Source organism: Orbicella franksi, chromosome 13 (assembly GCF_964199315.1).
Source record: "Orbicella franksi chromosome 13, jaOrbFran1.1, whole genome shotgun sequence".
Taxonomy (NCBI): Eukaryota; Metazoa; Cnidaria; class Anthozoa; order Scleractinia; family Merulinidae; genus Orbicella; species Orbicella franksi.
In genome coordinates this window covers 16,714,516-16,739,796 of record NC_138157.1, presented here as the reverse complement: position 1 = coordinate 16,739,796, position 25,281 = coordinate 16,714,516, and the positions used below count along the sequence as shown (strand labels likewise).

Below are 25,281 nucleotides of genomic sequence, written 5' to 3'. Positions count from 1 at the left end.
TCTTGACGGAAAATTATCATGATTAAAAATCTCGCTTGAAAAATACAGCTTGGAAACTCCTTTTGCCACAACTAAACCGAACCCGTTGAAAAGTGTACAAAATTGAGGATCGAAACTAACCAATCAACAAATGGCAAAGTTTCCAAAGAGGTTTGGAACACCTCGCACTTTGTTGGGTTTTCAATTTTGTTGAGATATATTGTTCGTATTCTTCAATGTTATTGCCGGGTTCCATTGAGACAAACATTGCTATTCCTTGTTCTCAAATAACGTTCTGATTGGTTAACTCTTTTTCAAGGGCATGTGGCCCGGTTCGAGTATTGGCACTGTAAATCATGACATATGTTATACATCCTTTGTGGTTCATCCACGTTGAAGTCTTGGTTTTGCAGTTTGTCTGAGTGCTTCTGGGATAAAAAAACACGATCAGAAAAATTTTAACACATGTGCGTCGAATTTCGGTATGCGTTACATATATCCTCTCTAGATTATCGAGGCTGAAGTCCACGCATCATCGTATGCCTGACTGTTTTTGGGATAAATAAAATGATCAGTATAATGTTTGGCATGTTCATTTTTAGTATTGGCACGTGTTATATATTGTAGTTTCCCTGAATGTATGTAGCAATAATGGTGGGTTCCTTTCTTCAGTTTTAAGAAATTTGTTTTAGAGAGTAGGACCCAGAATAGCACACTGTCTCAAATCTTGGTATTGAAAATTCCTGAGCTCTTAGGCTGAGCAAGAGGACGACTATAGCCTCGCTTAAGTACGCAGAAAGTGTTCTCTCTGCGAAAATAAAAGATCATTTACTGATAATCGAAATTCAAAATGGGAAACGTTTCGATACAATTAAAGATTGCTTAATCATTGAACGATCTAACCAACTCATTTTTAATAACCATTATAAAGTTTAATCAGATTTATATACTCAGGTGCCAAGTTCTTAGAGTTACAGAAAAGAACCGGCATTTAAAAGTCTATTTTAAAAGAAAATATGTTTAAGTTTCCATTAAGGAAAAGGCAGGCACATTTATTATTCATGAAAATGTCATTATCAATTGGTCCTGAAGGGTGAAGTCACACTTTTTTTTTGAATCACGGAATCATTGCAGTGATATGACTGTTTCAAACTATAACACATTTGTCGAGGAAAAGGTTATTGTTGTTCATCGTGGTAGATGCAATAATAAAGTGTATTATCGTTTGTCTCACGATTTAGTCACTTGAGATGTAGATCGCGACGTTTCGACTGCTTACTTTTACAAAAATAGGAGATTAAAACACTCCAGAACTGTATATCCCTTATAAAAAAATGAGAAAAAAGGTAATAATGCCATTATCAGTTTGACCTGAGGTTTAAAGTCATTTGGTTCTTGTGAAATTACTATCCAACAGCTAGTTAACCATACAAGAATAATAGACAGGATAGAAGCTTTCACCCCATTGGACAAATAGACAGCTGAACATAACGTTCTAGCGAATGACAGTGCTGTATAAAATTAAAAATTGAAAATTAAAGTTCGATGTCAGCTGTTTCAAAATAATTCTCACGAGATGCTTATAACAGAATCAATTTTTACCATTTATTCACTTTTTATTTAAACATCGACAAATAAGTACGTTAATGATATCAGCGCTTCCAATCCACCGTAGGAAAAAAGATGGCGGCTGTACATTTTACCACAATACCCTGCCAACCTAACGCAGCCTATATGGCACGAAGAAAGCCAAATTTTTACAATATTTGTTCCTGTGCTGAGGACATTGTGTAGCCTAGGTTTGAAGATCTGATAACTTTTCTGCACGTTTTTACGAGCGTTGTTAAGGTTTTCTTGTGCTAAGAGCTATGGGTAAATGTACCAGTCGCCATCTCTTTTCCTACGGAGGATTGTGTGGATTTTCTGTCTATCCTTCGCTCTAATTTTAAGGCTAAAAGTCTATTTTTTTTGCTCCACCGTTAAGTTTTTTTGTTTCTCTTAGCAGACCACTACTGACTCAGTTGCCGTATTCGTTAAAGGTAAGTAATTTCGCTTTTTCTGGCGAAAGAGCTTAAGGCTCTCCGAAACTTAAGGATTGAGCTTCCAACCCTTTCCTATCGCTATTATATTTTGGGGAGGTCGCTATTTTGGTGTTCCCAAACCATGTCGTACAGAGACCGCGCCATTTTACTCTAATCACGCCAAATGTGAATATGTGCACATCCCCGGCCCATATAAAAATCCGTGAGTATAAAAATAACTGGCTTTGTTTATAGAAAACTTGGGTAATTTGGGGAAAAAAAAGTAAAAGGGACAAGAGTGGTTGTCAATAGTTAACATCGGAACAGAATATTAAACTCTGATTATGTTTTTCTTGGGCGTGAAGACAACAGACGGCAATTGGCGTGCGTTCATCCATTTCACCAAAGACACGTTACATTATTTTTGACCATTCAATAGTTTAGTCCATTGCGACTAGCCAGCTCTGGTGTTCGTCGTAACCCGACGTTTGGTCGAGTTACGACGAACAGAAATGCTATCGATATATAAATATATTTATAACTTTCAATGCCGAATTCTCCTTGAATTTGATAATTCAGGACCTTTATAATTTCATTCATGAAATCCCAAAAACTATTCCTGCAGCTGTTCTTAGTACCTGGCATGAACAAAAGCGCAAAATGAGATTCAAAACTTTTCTCTTTCACCAATTCTCAAGTCAATCTGTAAATTTAACAGTATATAAGTCACCATCCCATAAAATAGAATTGATCTACGTATGAATCACGAAAAAATGTATTTCGGCCAGAATTTAAGGCCTAAAACAAACCGCGGAAAAAAATCGAACATCCGTTTGAAATGGATCTTTACTGGCTCTCTTATAATACTACCATAACAGTAAAAAAAACAATTTTTTTTTTAAATAAAACTATATCATTAAATTAAATTAATGCCACATTTTGAAAGCGTTCCGCGGTTAGCTTGGCTGAGTAAATGACGATTGTTATTGTGGCTCCTTGTTGTTTAACATTAGTTTCACCATCCACAGATCTCGGAAGATACCAAAGATTAAAAAGCGCATGAGCACTTCACCAATCGTCATGTTGAGTTTGCTGATTTTACCCTTGATTGCCCTGAGCTCTGCAGCAGAAGACACCTGCAGAAACAAAGTGAGCTCATTTAGTTGAAAGCAAGTAAGCTGTAAGCTGTCCCGGCCCTTTATTAAAAAGAGAAAGGCCAAACAAAATTTCAAAATCTAACGTTTTCTACAAACGAATTTGTTTTTTCAAACGCATGCTTTTGAGGTTTCTAAAAAGACTTCTCTACCTCAAGTTGAACGTTATTTTTTGTTTTAAACCATAACATCTTTTACATGCAGTAGCCCAAGTTTCTTTTTCTGTTGTCTCTGTTCTTGATTATTCATTGTAACTATTCCCCTATTGATTTTTGTAGCTAGAATTTTTTCGATAAACGCTTTCGCTGTGTCAAGATCATTCCACAATTGGTATGGTTGATGCAGGATTATGAAGACAAATAACCTGTCTTTCAACATCTGTTGCAGACCAATCAATTGTGTTGCGGTGGACAACCGGGGACAAACGGTATTCCCGGTATGCACGGCATACAGGGATCCCCAGGACGTGATGGACGAGAAGGGCGCGACGGAGCCAGAGGAGACCGGGGTCTTCCAGGGTGGACTGGACCTAAGGGACCAGCTGGTGTCGAAGGAAAGAAAGGAGAAAAGGGAGATGCTGGAGTTCAGGGCCCGGCGGTCAAAAAGGACAGCGAGGGGAGAAAGGTGAGAGTGGAACTCCAGGATTACCTCAGCTTTCCTCGCACATGAACTGGAAAGAATGCACCTGGAAACATGCAGATGGCAAAGACCAAGGACTGATCAGGGTAGGAGGATAACATGTACTTAAAAATAAACGGTAATAGTTAGTGTCACTATAGCACGTATGATATTCGAAGCATCTTCTAATTCGAAATTGCTACGTTAACAAGTTGTGCATGACTTTTCCCTGTCATATAATAAATTGGCGTCACGTTTTCATGCGTCTCTTCTGCTATTGACCATGAATTTCGTCATAACATTGAAAACTGACGTCTATTTGTTTTTTACAATAACAAATAGCTGGTTTTCACATGACGTCACTAAAATTCGAACCACAAATCTATTGATCTTCCTGAGATTCTACTTAAATGATGTATAAGAGCAGCTGAAAACTAATATTCATACAAATTTTCGATCCTAATGGGTTCTTGGTTTTGTGATAAACTACGCTTGAATTTCTAAGCTTTTGCGTGACACGGTATTTACATGACGGCCTAGATAGCTGTCATGATGTTTGAAAGAGTGACTTATTTCGGGGAACTTGGCTATCTGAACAGTTCATGTCTTAGAAAAAGTATTAATTTAATGTTTTAGAGTTCCTCGAGGGATCAATTCACGCTTTTGTAGCGAAACTCAGTGACAGATGTTTCTGTTAGTTTCCGGCCGCCATGTTGGTGCCCATACGGATAGGCACCAGCATGGCGTCTCCATACAAATCTCTATAAATTGGGTAAAAAATTTCTCCGCGTATTTCGCATAAGAAAAATTGCTGTGACCAGAATTTTGGCGAGAGTCTTTGCATATTTACCTTCTTTCATTTCCCAGATTCTAGACTTTATCTATTGACCGGTTTTGATTTTTATTTTGATCTATTTTGAATTACGTGACACTGAAAACCAGCAATTGTCAACTTTTCTGCTCTCGCTCATTGACGCATTGCATAAATTATAAATTCATGTGCCTGTCCGCTCATTGACAAATCAAGTCAGTAGTCTTGCCTTAGGTTTTTGTGTCCCGTATCTGCTGTTTTCTCTGTGTTACATGTTTTAATATATATAACTAAGAAAATTACTTCAATGTGATTGGCTGAGATAAGGTCATTTTACGTTTATCTTTAATTTTAATTTAATTTATTCAAATAATACTCCTAGTGTAAATCTTAAGTAGCACTCGCATTCGATTCATACGATTAACTATATACATATTCGTACATTCACTCCCTGATTTATTTATTCGCTGATTCGTTTTTTCTTTGACATATTGATCACTTACGTCTCTAATTTGTGTTCCATATAAGATAGGGTTATGCCCAACGTTTGTTTGTTGTAGTTAGTTACCATATTAAGTTATAAAGAGTTGCTTTCATAGAACTGCGAATTTATGAAGAACTTCGCAGACACTGCCCTCCATGTATATTTTGCTGGTAGCCTCAGGATTCATGCATGCGACCGCTGCTGTAGTCGTTGGTATTTCACCTTCAATGGCGCCGAGTGCAGCTTTCCTGGCTCTATTGAAGGTGCGGTCTATATGCAAACCGGCAAGAACCACGATCTTCATCGTCACCGCCATATTGAAGGTCACTGTAACAACATCCACAAGGGAAAGGTGCGAGTGGGATTCTGGGTTGGAAGTTGCAACACTGGCCATAAGCTTGCTGATGCACACACAGGCTGGGCGACGCTGTCCTGTATCTTCGTTGAAGAGGTTCCAAAAGCTCAGCAGTAAACACGTTATACCTAATTCGCTGGACTTTGCACTACAATAACTTCAATATGAAGACTAAACTGTCGATGCCCTGGTAATTATATCTGGGCATATTTGAAACTTCTTTGTCAGAGAAAGATAAGTAAAGTCCTGGAACATCACCCAACGGTTTTCGTTTATGAACTTCATTCTACCTAAATGTATATTTTACGCAGCCCCTACCAAATGTATTGTAAATGTTTGGAGAAGCAAGCAAGCAAAAAGTACGCGGGGTAAAAAAAAAATATTTTTCGGCAAAAGCAAATTACTCGCCCTTTTACAAAGTACTACAACCACAGTCATAGAGGCAACCAAAACTCCCATTTATGGGCTTCGTCTTCCATTAAGGGGATAAGCCTCTCCTTCCCCCTGAGTTTTCTTTCTTTCCTTTCCAAAGACAATGTAGGATATACTGGTCCCCACGCAATGTGGATTGAGAAGTTAGACAGTATCATTCATACAGTTGCATTGCTTTCCTTTCTTTTCTCTCTTTTTTTCCCAGTTATCCAGGCTTGAGCTGGTATTCCTTACAGTTTGTTTCTGCCAAGTTTATCAGAGAAAAGCGTTAGCAAAAAGCAAGGACAAAGGTTTCAATATTCAAAGAAACTGTAGGGATATCATGACTCGCAGAACAAGTGAAACTCTTGTACCCTGAAAACTCGATAGAAACACAGAACTAGTGTAAGGGAAACAAGTGAATTATTTCTTTTTCTCAAATACACTCGATTTTCTGTATTTGAAAGCTCGGCACTGTTTTCGAATCATGTTTGACAAAGTATTATATCAAACATGAAAGACCGTGTTTGACCACATTTCACGAAACACCGAGTAGATAGCTGAAAACACGACGCGTAGCGGAGTAGTTTTTACGTGCTTCGAGGTGCGTGGAAATGTGGTTTAACAATGTCTTGAGTGTTTGATATATCTTCTCAATGAAAACTAAACTAAGGAGAAAACTGAGACGGAGAAATGAAATCATAAAAATCTATGCCAGTTAAGATCAGATATCCAAATACCGTAAACTTGAAGAGTTTGAGAAATTCTATTTACAAGAGATGCAGCATATATTCAATGATTTAAAACAATAAGACGACACAAGGCCCTTTTAATCTATTTGCGGTGATCAGACAAACGAAAACGCAAATTAACTATAACGCAAATATCACGATTATATACAGCAGCTAGTACGAAAAGACCAAGCAAATGAATAACAAGGCATATCAATAAAAACAAATAAATTAGAAAAATGTCAACAAACACATCTCTGTTTTCAAGACACATTAATGAATGCAATTAGCTGCAATTATATGGTTAAACACGTTTGACGCCGCTTACGTATCCAAGTTTACATACAGCTGCTATCTTCTCAAATTTATACCAAACAAAAACCTATGGCAGTCTCTTTTTCTCAAGTTATAACCATTGGTGAGTTAATACACAAAGCCTATCTGTGCAGAACACTCACGAAAACAAGAAATTTAAGGTGCATGCGACAACACAAACAACTTCATCCCACTGATTAAATTCACTACTAAATAAACCATTCTAGGAATATAATATCGATGAAATCTTGAAAAACAAAACATTTACAAACCATTAACCCAAGGCCACGTTCCGAGTAAGTTTGGTTTTAATTATTATTTTTTCATTATTTAGTTATAGCTAGCGCGGACGTGATCATGTGCAATTTCAATTTATAAACAAATTCGTCGTGACAACTTGCAGCTCATCCCAATCTCCAACTTCTCGTTCGTGGAGTTGAAAACTGGCTTTTGCCAACTACATACGACTTAACAAATCACTTCTGACCAAAGTCAGGGTAATTAAAAGTTGATATGTAACTGACAAACACGGATATTGGTTCACGTTAAAATCGAGCTAAATGCTAAATGCTGAAAATAGTGTACTTGAAAATTGAGATTCTAACGACAAAAAAAATGATTTAATGACAAAAAAAAAATAATGATAAACCACACTCGAGTTTTCACTTAATTTGGCAAAATAGACAATGTATGTACAAGCCATGAGGTTTTCAATCTCATCCCAAAAAGCAATTTTGAAAATATAATTTGTAATTATAATTATATAAACAAGCGCTGTGTTCTCAAAGTTGTCAAAAGTGCTTCTGGCAGTTTAATTTATTGTTTAACATATCTCGTCTTCAACTACTGTGGCGTGTGTTAATGTTTAGTATTAATTTCACTTCTAGTTTAGAAACTAGAAGTTAAGTCAAATGTTAACGAATCTGATTCAAAGAAACTTAATCTAAGGGATTTAAAAACGTGATAATAGTACCTGTAGAATATTGCGTCTACGTAGTTTTATTTATTTAATCAAACTCATACTTAGACCTAATTCTTCTCTAAATAAACTTAAGTGAGTCAGTAAACAAGACGTGATAAACCAATTAATAGATGTAGACCATGAAACAGTTCTACTAAAGCGCTGTTCAACAAGCAGCTCATTCATCTTTGAACAGCAACAAGTAAGTTCTGTAAACCGTTCGCTGAAGTTTTTTCACGCTAAGTCTAACGTATCTTATCTTCTTTCCGGCACTGTAGCTTCCTCTATTTACTGTATCGACACAAACGCCGAGTTCGGTGAAGGTAAGTCATCTAGATATACCTCAGCGATCCACGTATAAAATCTTCAGTTTAAAACAAAAAACGGAAAAAGCCATTATTTCCCCACCTCGAAAGCAGCTGGGCTTCACTAAGTTTACAATTACAAGCGACAATCTTAAAGTTCAATACCTAATTGTATTTCTTTTTGCAAAATTCCTTCTTTAAAAACGTAAAAATAAGACGTCCTTTCAACATCTTCTACTGATGAACCTAGTAGACAAGCACAAACCACCAATATTACGCAAGCTCCTGGATAAATTTTAAATTTCCACCTCTATTCCAAAATTGCAATGTAGTGTTGATCAAAGTTCATTATACTGTTGACATGAAGGTATTTATCAAGTGGTTTTTCACAGGAACCGTTTATTATGAATTTTTTTTATATCATTTCTATCATTTCTATATTTATTTTGATAGAATATCGAAAGATGGCCGCACCTCGTATTAATATTTTGTCCAACATCTTGATGGGTTTGCTGATTTTGCCGCTGGTCACCTTGTGCTGGGCTTCCAAGTTCATTTTCACAAAAGCTGACTCTTGTATGCTGCGTTTATTATATAACAACCAATTTAAACGAGAACACTGTCTAAGGACGAATGCGATAAGACGAAATGCTATCAATGTTCTAAACTACGATTCTGCGAACCTTAGGATCAATATAGTTCAGTCTCGACTGAAATGAACATGTTTAGGTATAAGTAGAATACATTTCAGACTTACTTTTTGGAACACCACCTTGTTTCTAAAATAAACTGTCAGGTTAAATATAATACTCTTCTGGACAGAGTACGCACTATTATACCTCAGCAGTTCAGATTTGATCTGTTAGAATGTTGTCCTTCATATCTTAGCTATTTTTTAAAATCACTTCTTCTTCTCCTTTCTATAATTCAAAATCCTGATGAGGTATTCTTGATCTCTTCACGTAGTGCACCCAGTCGACGCCACCATATGGACATTGCAGTCAAAACTGCTGCTATTGCCCACCAGGAGTGCCAGGAATGCCAGGTATGTCTGGTTCCGCGGGTATTCCAGGATTGCCGGGTCCACAAGGATGCATGGGTCCGAAGGGAGACAAAGGCGACCAAGGCCCCCAAGGCCCCCAAGGATATAATGACTCAGCGGGACCTCCGGGATCCCCCGGATCAAAGGGGCCGAAAGGCGACAAAGGGGACACAGGCAACCAAGGAATCCAAGGCCCTCCAGGCCCTCCAGGCCCTCCGGGAACATTTGGACGAAACTGGAAACAATGCGTTTTTAGCGGTATGAGTGACGGAAAAGATGTTGGCTTGATCAAGGTAAATAGTTCTCTGGTCCACTACGAAGAAGTCTATTTCGGCCACATGTTAATCATGGGCAATAAAATATGCAGGAGAGATAAATTAAACAACCAACAATTTACGATATTAAAATGTGGATTTCTATTAAAGCATACATTTGATTGGGCAGTTCCTCCTTTTTGCTGATGTTGCCATTTACTTCAATCATGTTTTGAGTCAAATCGCTTACTCTATATTTAGACAGTCAGTTTCGATCGTTTCCGCTTGGAAATAGTTCGGTTTTATGGTTTCAAATTTCTTTAGGAATGTGTCTTCAACAAAACATCAGACAAAACTGGTCTGCGCGTCTTCTGGAATGGTGTTCTTCGCATCTACAACTGCCATGGCTGCTGCAAGCGATGGTATTTCACCTTTGACAGGAAAGAATGCTCTTTTCCAGCTGCGATTGATGGTGTGGTTTATATGGTACATGGAAATAACGGCAAAAAGAATTTGCTCCGGGTAAGACACATCGAGGGCGTGTGTATGAAAATCCGAAGAGGTATCGTGAGCGTGGGATTCTGGGTCGGTAACTGTCTTGGTTACGGAGCTGCTGATGCGCACACTGGTTGGAGATCGGTGTCCCGGATCTACGTGGAAGAAGTACCACCCCCACAGCCTTAAAAGCCATGGACGATGTCCTGATACTTCAAAACAAGTTGAAAGAAAACGACGATTTTTGATTTAAAAGCCGATTTTAGTAAGCTCTAACCGACACTGATGTAATGAAAAATATTCAAATAAATGATCATAGAGTGCAATTTCGGCTACGAATATTCTTAATCTTAATTAGATACCCACGGAGGTACGAGGAACAGTACCATTTTAAATTTAAGTGTCAAGAAAAGCCAGGATAGCATGCACCACTCAAGGGTCTATTTGCTGAAACGATGCAGAAACGGTCGCGATGATAGAGTCGTTCAACGGCAAGACGTGAATTTATCTTATATTGCAATTGATCTTAACTCAGACTTGATTTCGAGTGCAGTTGATCGTGATCGAGGCCTGATGTTTGTGTCTTAATATTTACAAGACCAGGAGTGCATACACTGCATGCTCGTATTAATATCTTTAAATGAGTCTTGATGAAAACATTTGAAAGCGAAATCTCATTACCCTGAACAAAACTCTTCTGGATGGAAGCTTTACGACAGAAAGTTAAATCAAGCAAAGAGACACAAATAACAACGTCATTGTCTTAAACTTTGTCGACCCTCGGACACACAAGGGGGTGGGTGCCTTACCTCCCCCCCCCCCCCCCCCAATAAGGTTTTATCAAAGTTTTGAAAAGACGATATACTCTAAGGGGCTAAAACTTTCAGTTGCTGTTCCTTCGTTCTCTGCGTAAATTTTGATATGTCAATTGCTCGTCCATCATTTTTGACGTTCCCATGGCAACCATCAAATTTCAGGTAGGTCTGGCCAATAATCAACTTTTTCGAGATAACTCTGCAGGTTTCTTCCAGTTTTCTTCATCAAAATGCAGAAATTCATGAATTTGTACATTTCCTAAGCATTTTGGCTTGCGTTTGAGTAAATTTCCGTTATTTCTTGACTTTTTAAGAAAATAGTAAAATCCAAGATGGCGGGTCAAATAACGTCATTTGACGTCATATGACGTCATGACCAACAAAAATGGAATCATCTTGTAGAGCAAGCACAAGGCTATCAATGTAAATTTATTTTTCTCTGTCTTAACAGAAAGGAAACTTAGAGGGAGGGGGGGGGGGTTCTATCCAAGTTCAAGGGTTAAATTCCACAGGTGGAATGTTATTCTCATATGACCTCATATAGATCATCCAGACGGTTAAAAAAGGTATTTAAGTTAGCTTAGGGTTGATTTTGAAACTGAAGTTAGTCTTAATTGCGTAAACAGTTCTCAAATTTGAACAAACAATATATTATGCCGAGACTCCAGGGGGCTCAAGTATGACAATTTTACTTAAAATTAAATAAATGCATGTTATTCTCCTGATCTTTCAAGGAGATGTTTATAATGATCCTTCTACACGTTCGTCCCTATTTCTTACCGTGGAACGCCTTATATCAATTGCAAAAGTAGATATAACATACCAAATACGTTCCATTCAAGTTGCATTAATTTTCTGACAATATATGTCAATATCCCTCAAGCAAAGTTATCTTGATTTTCTACGTGCCGTTATCAATTTCGCAGTAGTGAATATATTTAACAAAAGCCACTATCAGGCTGTTTATTCGACTCCTCTTCCACTGTTTGAACAAAAAAAACACTTCAGCAGGGCTTGTTTTGTCTTGGCAGACCTATACACCAAATGCAAATATGGCAGACCACTCGGTCGACGCCCGGAAAGGGCTGCATGAAAGCGAGGCTGGTCAGGCTTTGATTTTTTGTTTTGACAATGCTTCTCCAGAAAATTCTTGCTTCGTCGTCGATGTGGTCTGTTTTATTTCGCTGTGCATACAGGTTGCTGTGTTTATGAATGCCACGAAAAGGGATAAAAATCTTCCAGCGTTCGCCTCTAAGGGGAAATAGTGGATCGATGCAATTCGTTGAGACGAAGGAAAGGAGTTCACGATCGCCGTGGGAACTAAAGTTTGTTCGCTACATTTCAGGCTAGAAGATCTTAGAAAAATCCTTTAAATGACGAGCTTATGCGGTGTCTGGTGGTGCTCCAACGCAATTTGCACGCCCCAAGATAAAAAAAAAAAAAAAAGACATCCTCCGTCTCAAAAGAAGAAGCTGCTGTGTCCGCATCCACTCGCACGGAATCGGACGAAACAAATACTACGGTGTAATAACCAAGCGAAGGAACTTCAACTGCCCCCGTCGCCGAAACCAGTAAATGCATTGAACCAAATGACAACGACTTGGAGCTAAATGCGATCGCTTACACATCTAAGATCTTCTAACCTGAAACGTGACTATCGAACTTGAACAATTCCTTCGGCGATCGCGAACTCCTTTTCTCCGTCTGTTTTCCTCTCAGAGGCGAACGGGGAAACTGAAAAAAAAAAAACTTTCTCTGCTGTGGAAGATTTCACTTCCCTCTGGTGGCATTCAGGAACACAAACACTGGTAGGGAGGCGAAACAAAACGGAGCAAATCCACGACAAAGCATGTCTTTTCTGGGGAACCAATTGTCAAAACAAAACATCAAAGCCTGACTAGCCTCCCTTTCATGCGACTCGTCCCTGGCGCTGACCGAGTGGTCCGCCATATTTGCATTCGATGGATGGAAAACATTTTAATGAGATTTTATTTCTCAGATGGAGTAAAGCTACGATGCTGACATGGTTCAGTGGCAGAAGATGAAATCCTTGCAAGTTAATTCACCCGAGCCATCAACCTATATTCTAACCGTTAACTTGGTGCGTGTACGATCATGTGGGATGAGCAATATTTTAAAAACAAACGGAAGAGATACTTTAAATTTTCGGAAATTAACCAGAATAGAATGAATTCTTAAAAGTAGCTACTCTTGAATTTTTGTGTGAAACTTTTACAGCACAACCTGTTCAGACATTCGATCCCCTCTAGAGCCTCCATTTTTCATTAACCAGTTGTAAACAGCTCCTCCCTGTTTGTGTGTTTGTGGTTTTTATCTTTTTGTTTTTTTTCGGGCTAAGGGCATTTTTGAACTGATATTTACTGTTAAGAGCCAAATAATCCCTCCAAGAGGTAGAGGAGGTTACACTTCCCGCTAAGTAACAATATTCAAACCCTTATGTGACAACCAATTAATCAATCAATCGATCAATCAATCATATATTATACACGTAACGCCTAGTAACTGAAAAGCTCGAGGTACGTTTGTAATCGCAGTACAGATTTGAAGTAGATAATATTTACACCATCTTTATGTCACCGAAATGACAAACCATTAAGGTAAATACGAAGTTACGAACAGAGTCACATAACCTGTTTAAGTTTTGACAATAGGGTCCTATAACCCCTCCCCTATCCCACCACCCCGCCCCCCCCCCCCCACCCCCAGGATCATATAGCCAATTCCTAACACTTCGCTCTTTAACTCAAAGTAACTTGCCGTCAATATGTAGTGAGGGAACAATGTAAGTTAACAATGTAACGTTTGTTAACTTACTGATACACTGTATGGCACTATATTAGTAAATTCCACCCACACGACACTGATAGTGACCTTAGAGTACCCTAGGAAACATCTTACGATAAAGTACAGGTACCTGAAATTGACATTTCAAACATGTAATATTAAACTTATTTGAATAAAATCCCTTAAATAAATCAATTAAACTAAGCACGTACAGTTTATTATTGACTCTTAAATTTTCTTTAATGCGATTGGGTAATAAATGTGTAAAGCATGCGGCCGCTGGTTTAATTACATTTCCATCAATCTGAGACAGCCAGCAACGGTACAAAACAGGGGGTATATTATTTAATTAAACAGGAACACAGGAAGAAAATGAGAAGACCCTTCAGAAAGATACCAACCAGACTACAACAACAACTGTGAATGCATGGCGCAGAAAGCAAGGAAAGTTAAATAAAAGAGCTTAACATAGATACCATCAGCACAATCTGTTCTAAGGTCTCATATTTGAAAAAGCGAACTCAAGGAGACGCAACAAAAAACGAAAGCAATTGTTAGTTCGCTCGTTTCGTCGTCTGAGCAGTACAGTACAATCCGAGATTCTGTAACAAATTTTGCACCTGTATTCAGGAATATCCTGAACGTCGCGCAGGGATATATTTTTAAATACAAAAAGTAATAATACTTGCTTTTTTTAACGGCAGTAGAAGATTAGAGATAAAAGCTTTTGTCTTACCATTGCACTGGGATGTCCTCACATCAGTATACATGGGGGATTTTAACGTTCGATCGGAATGCAATACGACAGTTATACGCCAGTTAATAAGACAGTTAATATTAATTCTTTCCCAAACACTGTATCTGTCCCATTGCACATATGTTTAGCCAACAGAAAAATTAATTAGTTTTTAGATTGAAATTAAAAGACGTGAAAAACGTTTGGTTTAAAAATACAGAATTTGTTAGAAATGCTGCGGATGACTGACAAATATATGAAAAACTTGGAAAGGGAACTGAACAGGGCGCAGATTCAAGGAATTAACATACTTAAATGAATCTCAGCTTCGATATCCTCCCGACAACCTCCTTTCAACAGTGAGTCACCTATTTTGATAATCGACCAGAAAAGGTGCTTAAAAGGTCGATTTTTTTTTTTCAAAAACTGGCACCTGAATCACAACTACTGAAAAAGTATGACACAGAACATATTTTTGAATCGGACTTAGCTATAGTGTCAATCAGACTTGCATGAACATGTCATCCAGTTAGTTATTTTAATGTGCTTAACCTATTGGCAAAACAAAAACGACACGCATTTTTTCACGCACGCCTTCGTACTAAGTAAAGGACGTGATCCAAACTAGCCAAGTCTTGTCATAGTGCACCTTAAGGAACGAAAACCAACCTATCACATAGGAGAATTAAAGTGTTAACGAAATCCAAGGTTTTAGTTTTCAGTCATGTAGGCACTTGACAAGAACAACGAGCAATCGCCATTTGGGTTCATGTACGTACGACTGCAGAGGAGTGATTGCACCCTTAAAAGAGAGAGCTCACCAATTGTAAGTTCAGTGCTGTTGTCTGATTTATTTTTATTTTCTTGTTTGGTTAGGTTGCCTAACAACAGAAGTCTTTATTTCCTCTTTGACCTCGGCTGTAATTTAACTTCTCAATTTTAGAAACCCAGTGGACCCTACTTAGGGATATCTTCAACAAGCCGAGCGTTGCATAAATTGAGAAACAAGCAATCACCTGCATATATTATATTATTTTTGCTCCTGTAATAACACCAGTATTTTCCTATCTGAATTTTCAGCTGAATTAGCAAGGCGTGATTACTCATGAGTTGACATCGGTGGAATTGAGTTTTTTTTTTTGTTGTTTATGTTACTCTTGTTATGGCAATGCAAACACAAAAAGGAAGCTTATTTACTGTTTTTTTTTTTTTTTTCTACTTTTTTTTACATCTGATAACCTTCTTTTGAGACGCAAATCATGCAAAGACTGAAAGTAAACATATACTAAATACTAAACCTGTTAAATCCGATCAGTGGAACCTTCCAATCCTTTCTTGTAGCGCAATGTTCATGCGTACAGTCACGGAATGGGAAAAACACTAATTTGCCGACATTTATAAACACATGCTCTTTGTTAGGGCAGATTTAGACGGTACAACCTTCCGCCGACGGGCACGACACGAACTATTTCTTGTAAATCAAACATAGAGTTCTCAAGTACACGAAACAATCCTCCTTAGGAAAAAAAGATGGCGGTCCAACCTTATACAACCCACAAAGTACAAGAAAAGCCATATTTTTTTTGCAATATTTGTCGCTGCGCTAACGACATTGTGTATGCTAGGTTTGAAGATTTTAAACTTTTCTATACGTTTTAAAGAGCGTTATTAAAGTTCTCGTGCGTTAAGAGTTATAGTAATGTACCAGTAACCATCTTTTTTTCGCACGGCGGATTCTTGCTGTACACTGTACCTAGCCGATAACTTGCTCAGTGCATGCGGGACAGTGGCACCACCCAAAACGGATTTATGTTTGAAGGTTTCTTTTCCCTCAAAACAACGGGCTTCTCTCATCAGCACTTCTTGTAAAAGACTTTTGTATATTTACTTTCAGTAAGGTTCTTGCTTATCTCATCCATTCTTTCTATTCTGTTTTCATTTCATTTTCACGGTTTGACGGTGTATAGGCAAAATGCTCTATACCTATTTTGCAGAACCACGATAGTTACGACTACCATTACAAATGAAAGTACTGAGATAAGGTTTCTTTATTTCTATAACAAATTCAAAGTTACGTTGTGCTGCATAAACTATTTCCTAGTCACAATTGCAAGTCTTCGTTTCCAGACAAATTCAACTTGCACTGCAGCCTGAACCCTATAAACTCAATAGCTAAAACTAAAACGGATTATTTTCAGTTTTTCTAAGAAGCCACATCTTGACGTTGCAAGCTAAGCTCAGTCAATCTGGCGCCCTAATGCCTCTTATCGCTCGCAGAATTACAAAACAAGTCTATCAGCTTTATTGGTTTCATAGGTAAATATGTACATATATAGCAAATCAGTAAGAAATAAAATGTAAAGACCAAAAGAGATTGCCCGAACGGGAAAGTATCTCATGCGAGGGGCAAACCTAAATCTAAAAAGAAGAAAAAAAATAAAAGGATCTAAAATTTAATAGAATTACAATGAATCTAATTAATAACTAATAGTGCACAATAAAGTGCAAGTAGAATCGGTCATCAAAAGACCACTGTGAATCGTAACTAAGGATTTCGAATGTTATAATTACACAGTGCACTACCATGTCAAGTTTACTGCTCATTTTGCTGGCCTCACTCCGTGCTGTAACGGGAAACGGCAACAGCAAGCATACCGGCGATCAAATCACGGTAAAGTCGAGTAGTAAACACAAACCTTGTGTAGACTTGTTAATAACAGTCTTTCAGTCAAATGTATGCATTCAAATTGCTGTAAGAATTACTTATAACTGTCCTTCAATTCCACACGCTATCTCTGTACCAAAGTTGTTAGAAAAATTACTCATAATTCGGTTAAGCGAAGCAAGGGTCGAGACAATACTTTATAGCAACACTCCAATGCAAAGAACTGCAACATTTCTACTGAGCTTGAAACTTGTAATAATGCCGCTCTAAGTCAGGCCAACGAGAAGAAACCATTTAGGATTCTCCATAAGGGGAAGCGGATCTTCTATGCGTGAAATAGCTTCAATTAAAAACGGTGTTTGATGTTACTGATTTAACTGCGTACACAATATTGTTTTGTTCAAAGCCGTCCTCATTCTGCTGCGCATGTCAACCCGGCTCACATGGCAAGCCTGGTAGCCCAGGGATACCCGGGCGAGATGGACGTGATGGTCGTGACGGAAATCAGGGAGCCCCGGGAACGACTGGACCAGTGGGACCTCCAGGGCTACAAGGAACAAAGGGAGAAACTGGTGTCCAGGGCCCTAGCGGACCAAAAGGAGAGCGTGGGGAGACTGGGAAAATTGGAAGTCCTGGGACGCCAGGCCAGATACATTATAAAAACTGCAAGGAGTGCGCATGGCAAAATCTGAATGATCAAACAGACTACGGTCTGATCAAGGTACACGATTTTGTATATAATGACGAAGTCATTGTTCATTTTGTCGACAGATGTCTCATTAGGGACTTAGTTTTCTTTCTTTCCAATTTTCACTGTATAATATAATTTAAAAATTCATATTTAAAACTTTTACCAAGAAAATCCACAATTAAAAAGCTTTTTTTCTATAGGACTGTATGTTTACCAAGAACTTCTCTGATACAGTCTTGCATGTTTACTGGACTGGTTCCCTTAGAATCTACAAGTGCACAAATTGCTGTAAACGCTGGTATTTCACTTTCAACGGAACTGAATGTGCAGCTCCCCTGCCAATTGACGGTATTGTGTTCATGTGGCAAGGAAAAACTCAAGACCTACACCGTGTCCGCCATATTGAGGGGCACTGTAACAACGTCCACAAAGGCCAGGTGCGCGTGGAATTCTGGGTTGGTGACTGTGCTCATGGTGCTAAGGCTGATGCCAGCACAGGCTGGCAGTCAGTGTCCCGGATCTTTGTTGAAGAAGTTCCTAAACCTCAGGCTTAGATCTTGAGACAAAAACTCTATTCCTCCGTAAACGCTTATTAAGGGATGCAATAACTCGCTTTTCGAAATTATATATGAGTGGTTTCTCCAATTATTGGGTGCACTGTAGTTTCACGTTTGCTGATGAAAATAAAGAGCAGGAAAAAGATTGATTGTAATGGCTACTTGCCTATGGTCCTTTCTCTTCTTTTCGCGCCCAACTGGCTGAAGAAAGCAACACAATTGTTGGTCTATACAATGTAAACAAACCCTATACAATGTAATAAACCCTCCAAGAAGTGTGGAAAAAAAAAACCGGGAAAACAAAGAACACACTTCCAACATCACTTCTTACACCACAAACAAGAGGCCTTAACGCGGATGGTTTTTGCAGTCACCATCGTTGGTTTCTGTGCGAAGAGTGAGACCTGATAACGAAATTAAGTGAAAATGGTGAATGAGAAAACCTTAGTTGATGTTGTTATTATTCTATTATTCTATTATTCTATTATTCTGAACAGTTTATTGCGAATGTTAGACCTTTTTTTCTACGAGCCGCACAGTTCTCATTGAGTTCTCATTTGGCTTGCTATGTATGGCTTTGCTCGTTCTTAAAAATGAATGCTAGTTTCTTAAGACGCTGCTGTCTGATCTGGAAGCGTAAACAACATACATTTGAGACATTTGGTCCGATCAAGTAAGCTGCAGGGTAAACAATAAGTCCTTCTTCAAGCGTTCGAAACTGTCGAAACGCTTGTTCAGGTTTAAATATTTCAAATCGAAGCAATGCGAAAATAAAGTAAGCTCAAAACACCGAAATCCAAGTTTATAACAACTAAATAAGAGGTTATTTCTATGGTTCTTTATTAAACATACACCTTCAAATTTTCTTTGAACACATGCAGTCCTGCCACCTAACGTGTACTACAAAAAAAAAAGTAAATGTGTTACGCTATATTCTAAAGGCGGCGAAATACGAGAAACAAAAACCCGTATCTCGTATATCGCCGCTTAAAAGGGACGATGGTATGTTCGATACAAGAACTCTCAACTTGGCTGAAGTTTCGGGTTTTTCACTTTGCGTGATCAAAATTGTTGTTGCGAATAGTGGAGAGCGGGTCTACTTTGAGCGACAAATTTTGGCTTTGCTGCTCATTCATCAAACTCACAACTTGTCACGCATAAAATTTGCTCACATTTCGCGACAAGTTGAGGGTTTGTGTATCTCGTGAAGCCGTCTCAAAGCTTACCGCACGAAGCCTTCCATGTTGCGACAAAATTCACGTTTTGTTTGGTTGATTTCAAAGCCTTCTTTTGACTTTAATATAATTTATCAAAATAAAATCGTATCCAGAAAGTAGCCAATTACCAGCGAAACTTCCTTGAAAAGGGGCGAAGCACAAGATCCATCTAAAACAAGAGGCTCCAAGTAGCCTATACTCATGCGCAAGAGAAAACAAGTCATATAAAATACATACGCAATGCGTACATAGTCAGAGAAGCAATTTGAAAACGTTTGCCATCTGACAACTAGAAATGATACGGGAGAAACGCTAATTTGAAAAATAGTGCATGTAATGTAATGTAATGTTGTAATGCAATATACCATCTTTATTACAAGGATATCGTCAGGCGAATAACAAAGCAAGCCGAGTCGAAAAATTATAGATAGAGAATTAACAAACAATCAGAATTGCGAATTGGATGAAATATCTTTTTTCATAGCAATTCTGAACTAAATCTCTTTGGGCATTTTTTGTTCAAGTGTTAGACTTGTTTATGTTGCTTGTTAGGAATATATTCCAGTACTGGGCCATTGTAACAAATATCAACTTTGCCTTATTTTTACTATATTTGCGATTTGATTTTAAAGTATACTTGAAACTTGATAAAATAACAGTACTCCTCAGTAGGCACCTGGTGTTTTTTTGTAAGTTATATCATGCAGTGCCATATTTCCGAAAATTAAAATATTGTTATATATATATATATATATATATATATATATATATATATATATATATATCCTTACACATGTTGCCAAAAATGTAATGTTTCAATAATTCGTACAAAATACAAGGTGTACTAGACTAACCAAGAAGCAGGAAAAGTACTGATGGTCTAGCTTTAAAGATACTTGTCAGTAACGCAATAGCTTGAGAGACGTTGAGTGTAATAACGATTATATTCTTTGTTGCTTGCGTCGCCGGTAAACGATTATTTCCTTTTAATTTCGAAGTTTGGAAGTGTAAGGTAACTCTTACAGAATGAGAGTTTTCTTTTCTTTTTTTTCGTTTGCGTTGTTCTAATTACCAGGACAACGCCGTCTATTTTCCAACTCGGAAATCAGTAATTCACGGAAGAATTTTGCATGCAGAGAAATCAGAGTTCTTGATTTGGTTTTGTTGAGTGAATGTAGGTATGGCCCAAGAGGTGTTGCGTGTGGCACGGTTTTCTATGAATATCTCTGATGTCACCCGGCATGAATTCTCGCCCAAGCCACCGCCCCTAAGCAAATCCCACAGCGCAGCAGAGCATTATGGTCTAGCAGTTTGTGTGACATATCGTTTCGTCACAAGGCGCGCCTGAACTGTTTACTTGTATCGCCGGCCATTTTATAATACCAGTAAAGTTATCATTACAAAATCCTCTGTTTGTGGTTGCTTATACCGTCTATCCTCACAGACCCACAGTGTGCTTAACCACTTTTCCAACATACCATTTTTTACCAGTCAAATCACTCTTTTCGGAACCTCTTGTGAGCGACCTTTCACAGGCGATAGCGACGACTGTAGGTCCTCTCACGGCGTATATCTGACCACACTACAAGTAAAATTTGGAAAACAAAACACAGTACAGCCTAGCCCAATTCCCAAACGGCTTGAGGTCGCTCGCACTCACTTCCCCTTCACCGCATCTGATAGAGCTTGTACGAGAGCGAGTTTTTGACGTCATCGTCCATCGTGGATTTTATCCAATCAGAGCAGAGAGGAGGGAGTGGGAGCAAGCGACCTGGAAGCGGCTTAGAGTCGGGCCACAGTCGGTACAACCCTTGCATTTTGTTCTTCATCAGATCATAGTCTCTAGTGTTTTTATATTAGGATGTTTTTCTTTTTGTGATATTCGATACCGGGTATATGCCTTGAATTTTCCTCGTTGAGAAAGATCAGTCATTTGGAAACTAAATAAACTGCAAAGCCATGAACAAAGATCCTGCTTGACTGAACGTTGGATCTCACAGGAGATCTAATCAGCCAAACTAAATTACAATATTTTATAATGGTGCATGTCGTAACACATATTTCGAAACTAAAAGGAGTGGCGGAAATGACGAACAAAACAAACTAAATAAAGTAAAGTTAAAACGGTCTACGTAGGTAACAAGTTTTATATTTAGAGCATGACTCGTAGCTCTCTCTTTCATGCGGCTAAAAATCGATAAAGCCAACATTGAGACTATCATTTTTCCCGATCGCCGTTGTCAAATCGCACTTGTCAAATTTCACATTTAGCCCTTTACTCCCCAAGAGTGCCAAATTGGCACACAGAGTCATAACTTTGTGAATATTTGATAGATTTCTATGAATTTTTGCCACGAAAATTTTCTTGAGAAGATCTGCCCATTGAAGTCTTAAAATTGTGACCCCTTCCTATCTAAGACATGGTTGACCACCCCACAAGATTTTAGTTCCTTTTTAGGGAACAAATGGAATGCAAGACTTGTTTCATATGAAGCTATGCACTAAGAGCTGCTTAATAGGCTATAGTTTAGGGGTCTACCTAATATAGTAGAAGGTTGCCTTTTGAAATCGTTCATTTTTCGCATTTTCAAACAATTTCTCTCAAAATGTCTACCTCCTTCATAGCTGCTGATGTGAACTCTTGAATGAGCTGATTAGTGGCTTTCAAATGGTATATTGTACACAGGCAGAGTGTCTTTATTTGCCGATTTGGGAAAACCTGCCGTTCGCCTAGGGGGTAAAGGGTTAAACACTGTGAACACAAATTGACGGCTGTCAAAGTCTGTCTTGTTAAGCACTAAATAGTCCCTCCGATTATTCAAACACACGAGAAACGACCCGGGTTGCTAAAACTGACTGGAGAAGTTGGTTTATACGACATTTAGTGCAGAAGAAGCCGGGAAACTTTCTAAGCTTAATCGTCGATCTTCAAACTACAATATCTATTAAGCCATCTATTTAGGCACAAGGCCACCTTGACCTTGATTCTTTCTGTTTTTCCGACTAAATCAGCCTTTCCTTATAACATTCGTCGGCGTAGTAAACAAAAATCCCACCAGAACTCAAACATCATCTTTCTGCCGACCAAGGTTTATGACGTAAAAACGTTCGCGAGAGTAGCGACCTGCCCAAAATGACGGCCTTTTTGCGCAAACTTGAGAATGCACAAGGATAGAGCAGATTTCACTCGAGTGTCGAAAGTAATTCGCATTTACTTTCGCTTCGCATTACTACGCTAAACTATTGGCTTAAAACACTCGCGCCAAGCTACCTGCAGTCACTTCGAGTGCCGATTGGTTAATTAGATTGTCTGCGTCGTTTTTGATTGGCAGGAGTGTTTACTTTGGTTCTGGTTTTACAACACTCAATAGCAAACCTCTTAATCGGCGAAAGTTAAACGATGAAGGCGTATTTTTGGAACATAAAATACCCGCGCCTTCAATGGCCGTGAGCGATGAATTCAGGTACTAATAGGCAAAAAGTTGAGACATTTTGACTCCTGAGACAGTTAAAAGTTAGAATTTGTAAATGTCAAATTAATATACGCCCCGCTTGCAAATCCATTTTTTTATGAATTGTAAACGCTCGCCACTTGATTATTTAAAATGGTATTATAATGGCATCGGAAAAGACAACGCCACGTAGATCAAACAAATATTGTCCATTGACCGAGTAAAGAAGAATCAACAGAAACGTTTGAAAGCAGAACGTACAACAAGTAGGTTTTAAAATGACAGATATTTCTGTTTGACTGTGTGACATTGTTAATATTACGACTGAGTAGGAAGGCGTCTCTATCACAACTTAAAAGTCACCATAGTGCACTCATGCACTAGCCATATATGACTTGTAAGGAAATAATGTATCCGAAAATTAATATGATCGAAGGTTGCCTGGGGCCTTTATGGATGGAAATAACATTATTGGACATGGTAAATTAATCCCTCACTATTCAGCAATTTTAGTGGCCATGTTCGAAAAATGTGCTGAACAGTTTTATTTCTATGGAGGTTTACACTTGCCAAAAAGAAGAAAGGTCTGAAACTTTCCATACCTCCAAATTAAACTAAGTTTATTTACCCGTTCATCAAACAGAATGAGAAATACAGTATGGTTGGTTATGCACTCAAATCTTACGTATATCTGCAAAAAGTACATAGAATTCCTCAAAAAAGTATTGCTTAGTCACAGGCTAGAGACAGTGAAACTTTTGGAGAACTCACAAGCTGCTGAACTAAAATTACGATTCGCGCCGAGGAGGTCTTTAAAAGAATAGCTTGACATTATACATCAAGCACACCTGATTACATATCCCCCATCACGCACGACCAACACTCTTCCTGTAAGTTTCTTATGCAATAAACGTCATATTGCAACCCTGTACATTTTGGCAAATATTTTCATCCTTGTTTTTTTTTTTTTTAAGTCTTTCATTTTACGTCAATTTATTTCTAAACAGTAGTTTACGAAGGAAAATGATCTTATGAAAAGCGAGGCGAGGGAAACAAAGGCGAACAATTTTCTTCGAAGAAAGATAGTTACCTCGGTAATTCAGGCATCTCTGTCAATTTAATATCAATATAGTACAGAACTGTGATTTTTTTACAAATTGATTTAAGTCCGATCAAAAACGGACTGCTGTCAAAAATCTGTCTCGTTAAGCCCAAAAAGAGGTTCAAATAGGACCCCCACCGTCACCGCCAGGTGTAGTGGTACACTTGGTGACCATTACGCCACGTAGCGTATAAACTTGAAAACGGTCAGAAGAGAGCACATGTTGTCGAACTTCGTCGAAGCTAAGTTGTTTACTCCTAACCTTGTTCGTGTTCATTAAAGTCAGGTTGTGTTACTGGCCTTGAACTACGTTCTGGTCCGTCTACCTACATCTTTTCTTACCCAATAAAAAATTCCAAGCGAACCTTGCTTATATTTTTCCCGTCTGGACTGCTATTTTGCGTCGGACTCTCTATCGCACTACGTTACTAAGAGAAAAGTAAAATGAAAAGCGGAAGAAAAATCAAGGCAGGCTTGCGCCGCTGAGTTGGACAGAATGTACATTGAGTCAGATAGTGAGCTAGTCAGGATGTGAGGTTCAAAGCTTTCATCGAGAACTTTTCATATTCGTTTTTGGTTTTTCTCAGTGTGACCAGTGTATACAAGAGTCCTATTCAGAATCTCCATTCCGATTTTAATATGATATTTACCTATAATCTTATTGATTTTCCACCAATATTGAAAATCCAATTTCCCTTTCACTCTACTCTTTGAATTTTGACATGATGTAATGCATCTACACCGTTAAAAATCAAGAAGGTCGATAGTAGATAATTTCGATTTCGCGGCTGAGGGCTAAATGTCAGCTAGCTTGACTGATGATTAAACTTAATCATTGGACCAGCCATTTTCTTACATTTCGGGCAGAATTGAGGATTAATACTGAAACGTCTATTACACCAATCGAAAACGCAGTAGATATAAATACTTTCTCCATAATTTTGAAAAATTCGGAGATTTTCAGGCGAAATTCGTGGCCCTCGTAACAGCGAACTCTATAAACCAGTTTTGTCCTAAAAAACGATTATTGGCGTGCTAAGTAAAAAATTCAGCCAGAAGTCTGACTCGATTCGTTCTACCGACTGACGTTTAAAGCAAAGACCCTTTCCGCGAAAGCAGCAAACAAAAGCTAATTAACCAAAACGAAATTGCAGCGGCATTTTGTGCAAACGCATGAGTACCTTACTTGAGGATATGCAGACCTTAATCGGCCGAAAGTTAAATTAGCAAGACGTATTTTTAGTATTTTTAGAGTCAATATCGTTCTTCTAGCTATGGCCCTGAAAATATCTGGCTAGCAATAAA

At 38.3% G+C, this 25,281-nt stretch overlaps 2 protein-coding genes and 1 pseudogene across 2 annotated transcripts; all 3 read left to right on the top strand.

The window, feature by feature from the left end:
* The first annotated feature begins 3,080 nt into the window (after positions 1-3,080).
* LOC145466202 (collagen triple helix repeat-containing protein 1-like) lies at positions 3,081-5,539 on the top strand (annotated as a pseudogene).
* A 2,967-nt stretch (positions 5,540-8,506) lies between these two features.
* Positions 8,507-10,745, top strand: LOC145466200 (collagen triple helix repeat-containing protein 1-like). Its single transcript, XM_081449943.1, has 3 exons — positions 8,507-8,512; positions 9,112-9,480; positions 9,766-10,745. The coding sequence occupies exons 1-3, from the start codon at positions 8,507-8,509 to the stop codon at positions 10,123-10,125; spliced, it is 735 nt and encodes a 244-aa protein (XP_081306069.1). The 3' UTR covers positions 10,126-10,745.
* Positions 10,746-15,043: 4,298 nt separating this feature from the next.
* On the top strand, positions 15,044-18,338 carry LOC145466483 (uncharacterized). Its single transcript, XM_081450208.1, has 4 exons — positions 15,044-15,118; positions 16,868-16,963; positions 17,364-17,678; positions 17,849-18,338. Exons 1-4 carry the CDS (start codon positions 15,062-15,064, stop codon positions 18,200-18,202), a joined length of 822 nt encoding a protein of 273 aa, XP_081306334.1. The 5' UTR covers positions 15,044-15,061; the 3' UTR covers positions 18,203-18,338.
* Positions 18,339-25,281: the final 6,943 nt, after the last annotated feature.

Excerpts from the sequence above, each read along its gene's own strand:
- LOC145466200 (XM_081449943.1), top strand. Across the intron at positions 9,481-9,765 it reads AAGATGTTGGCTTGATCAAG|GAATGTGTCTTCAACAAAAC; the intron begins GTAAATAGTTCT and ends AAATTTCTTTAG.
- LOC145466483 (XM_081450208.1), top strand. The coding sequence starts at position 15,062 with ATGTACGTACGACTGCAGAGGAGTGATTGCACCCTTAAAAGAGAGAGC. Across the intron at positions 16,964-17,363 it reads ATACCGGCGATCAAATCACG|CCGTCCTCATTCTGCTGCGC; the intron begins GTAAAGTCGAGT and ends TTTTGTTCAAAG. Across the intron at positions 17,679-17,848 it reads CAGACTACGGTCTGATCAAG|GACTGTATGTTTACCAAGAA; the intron begins GTACACGATTTT and ends TTTTTTCTATAG.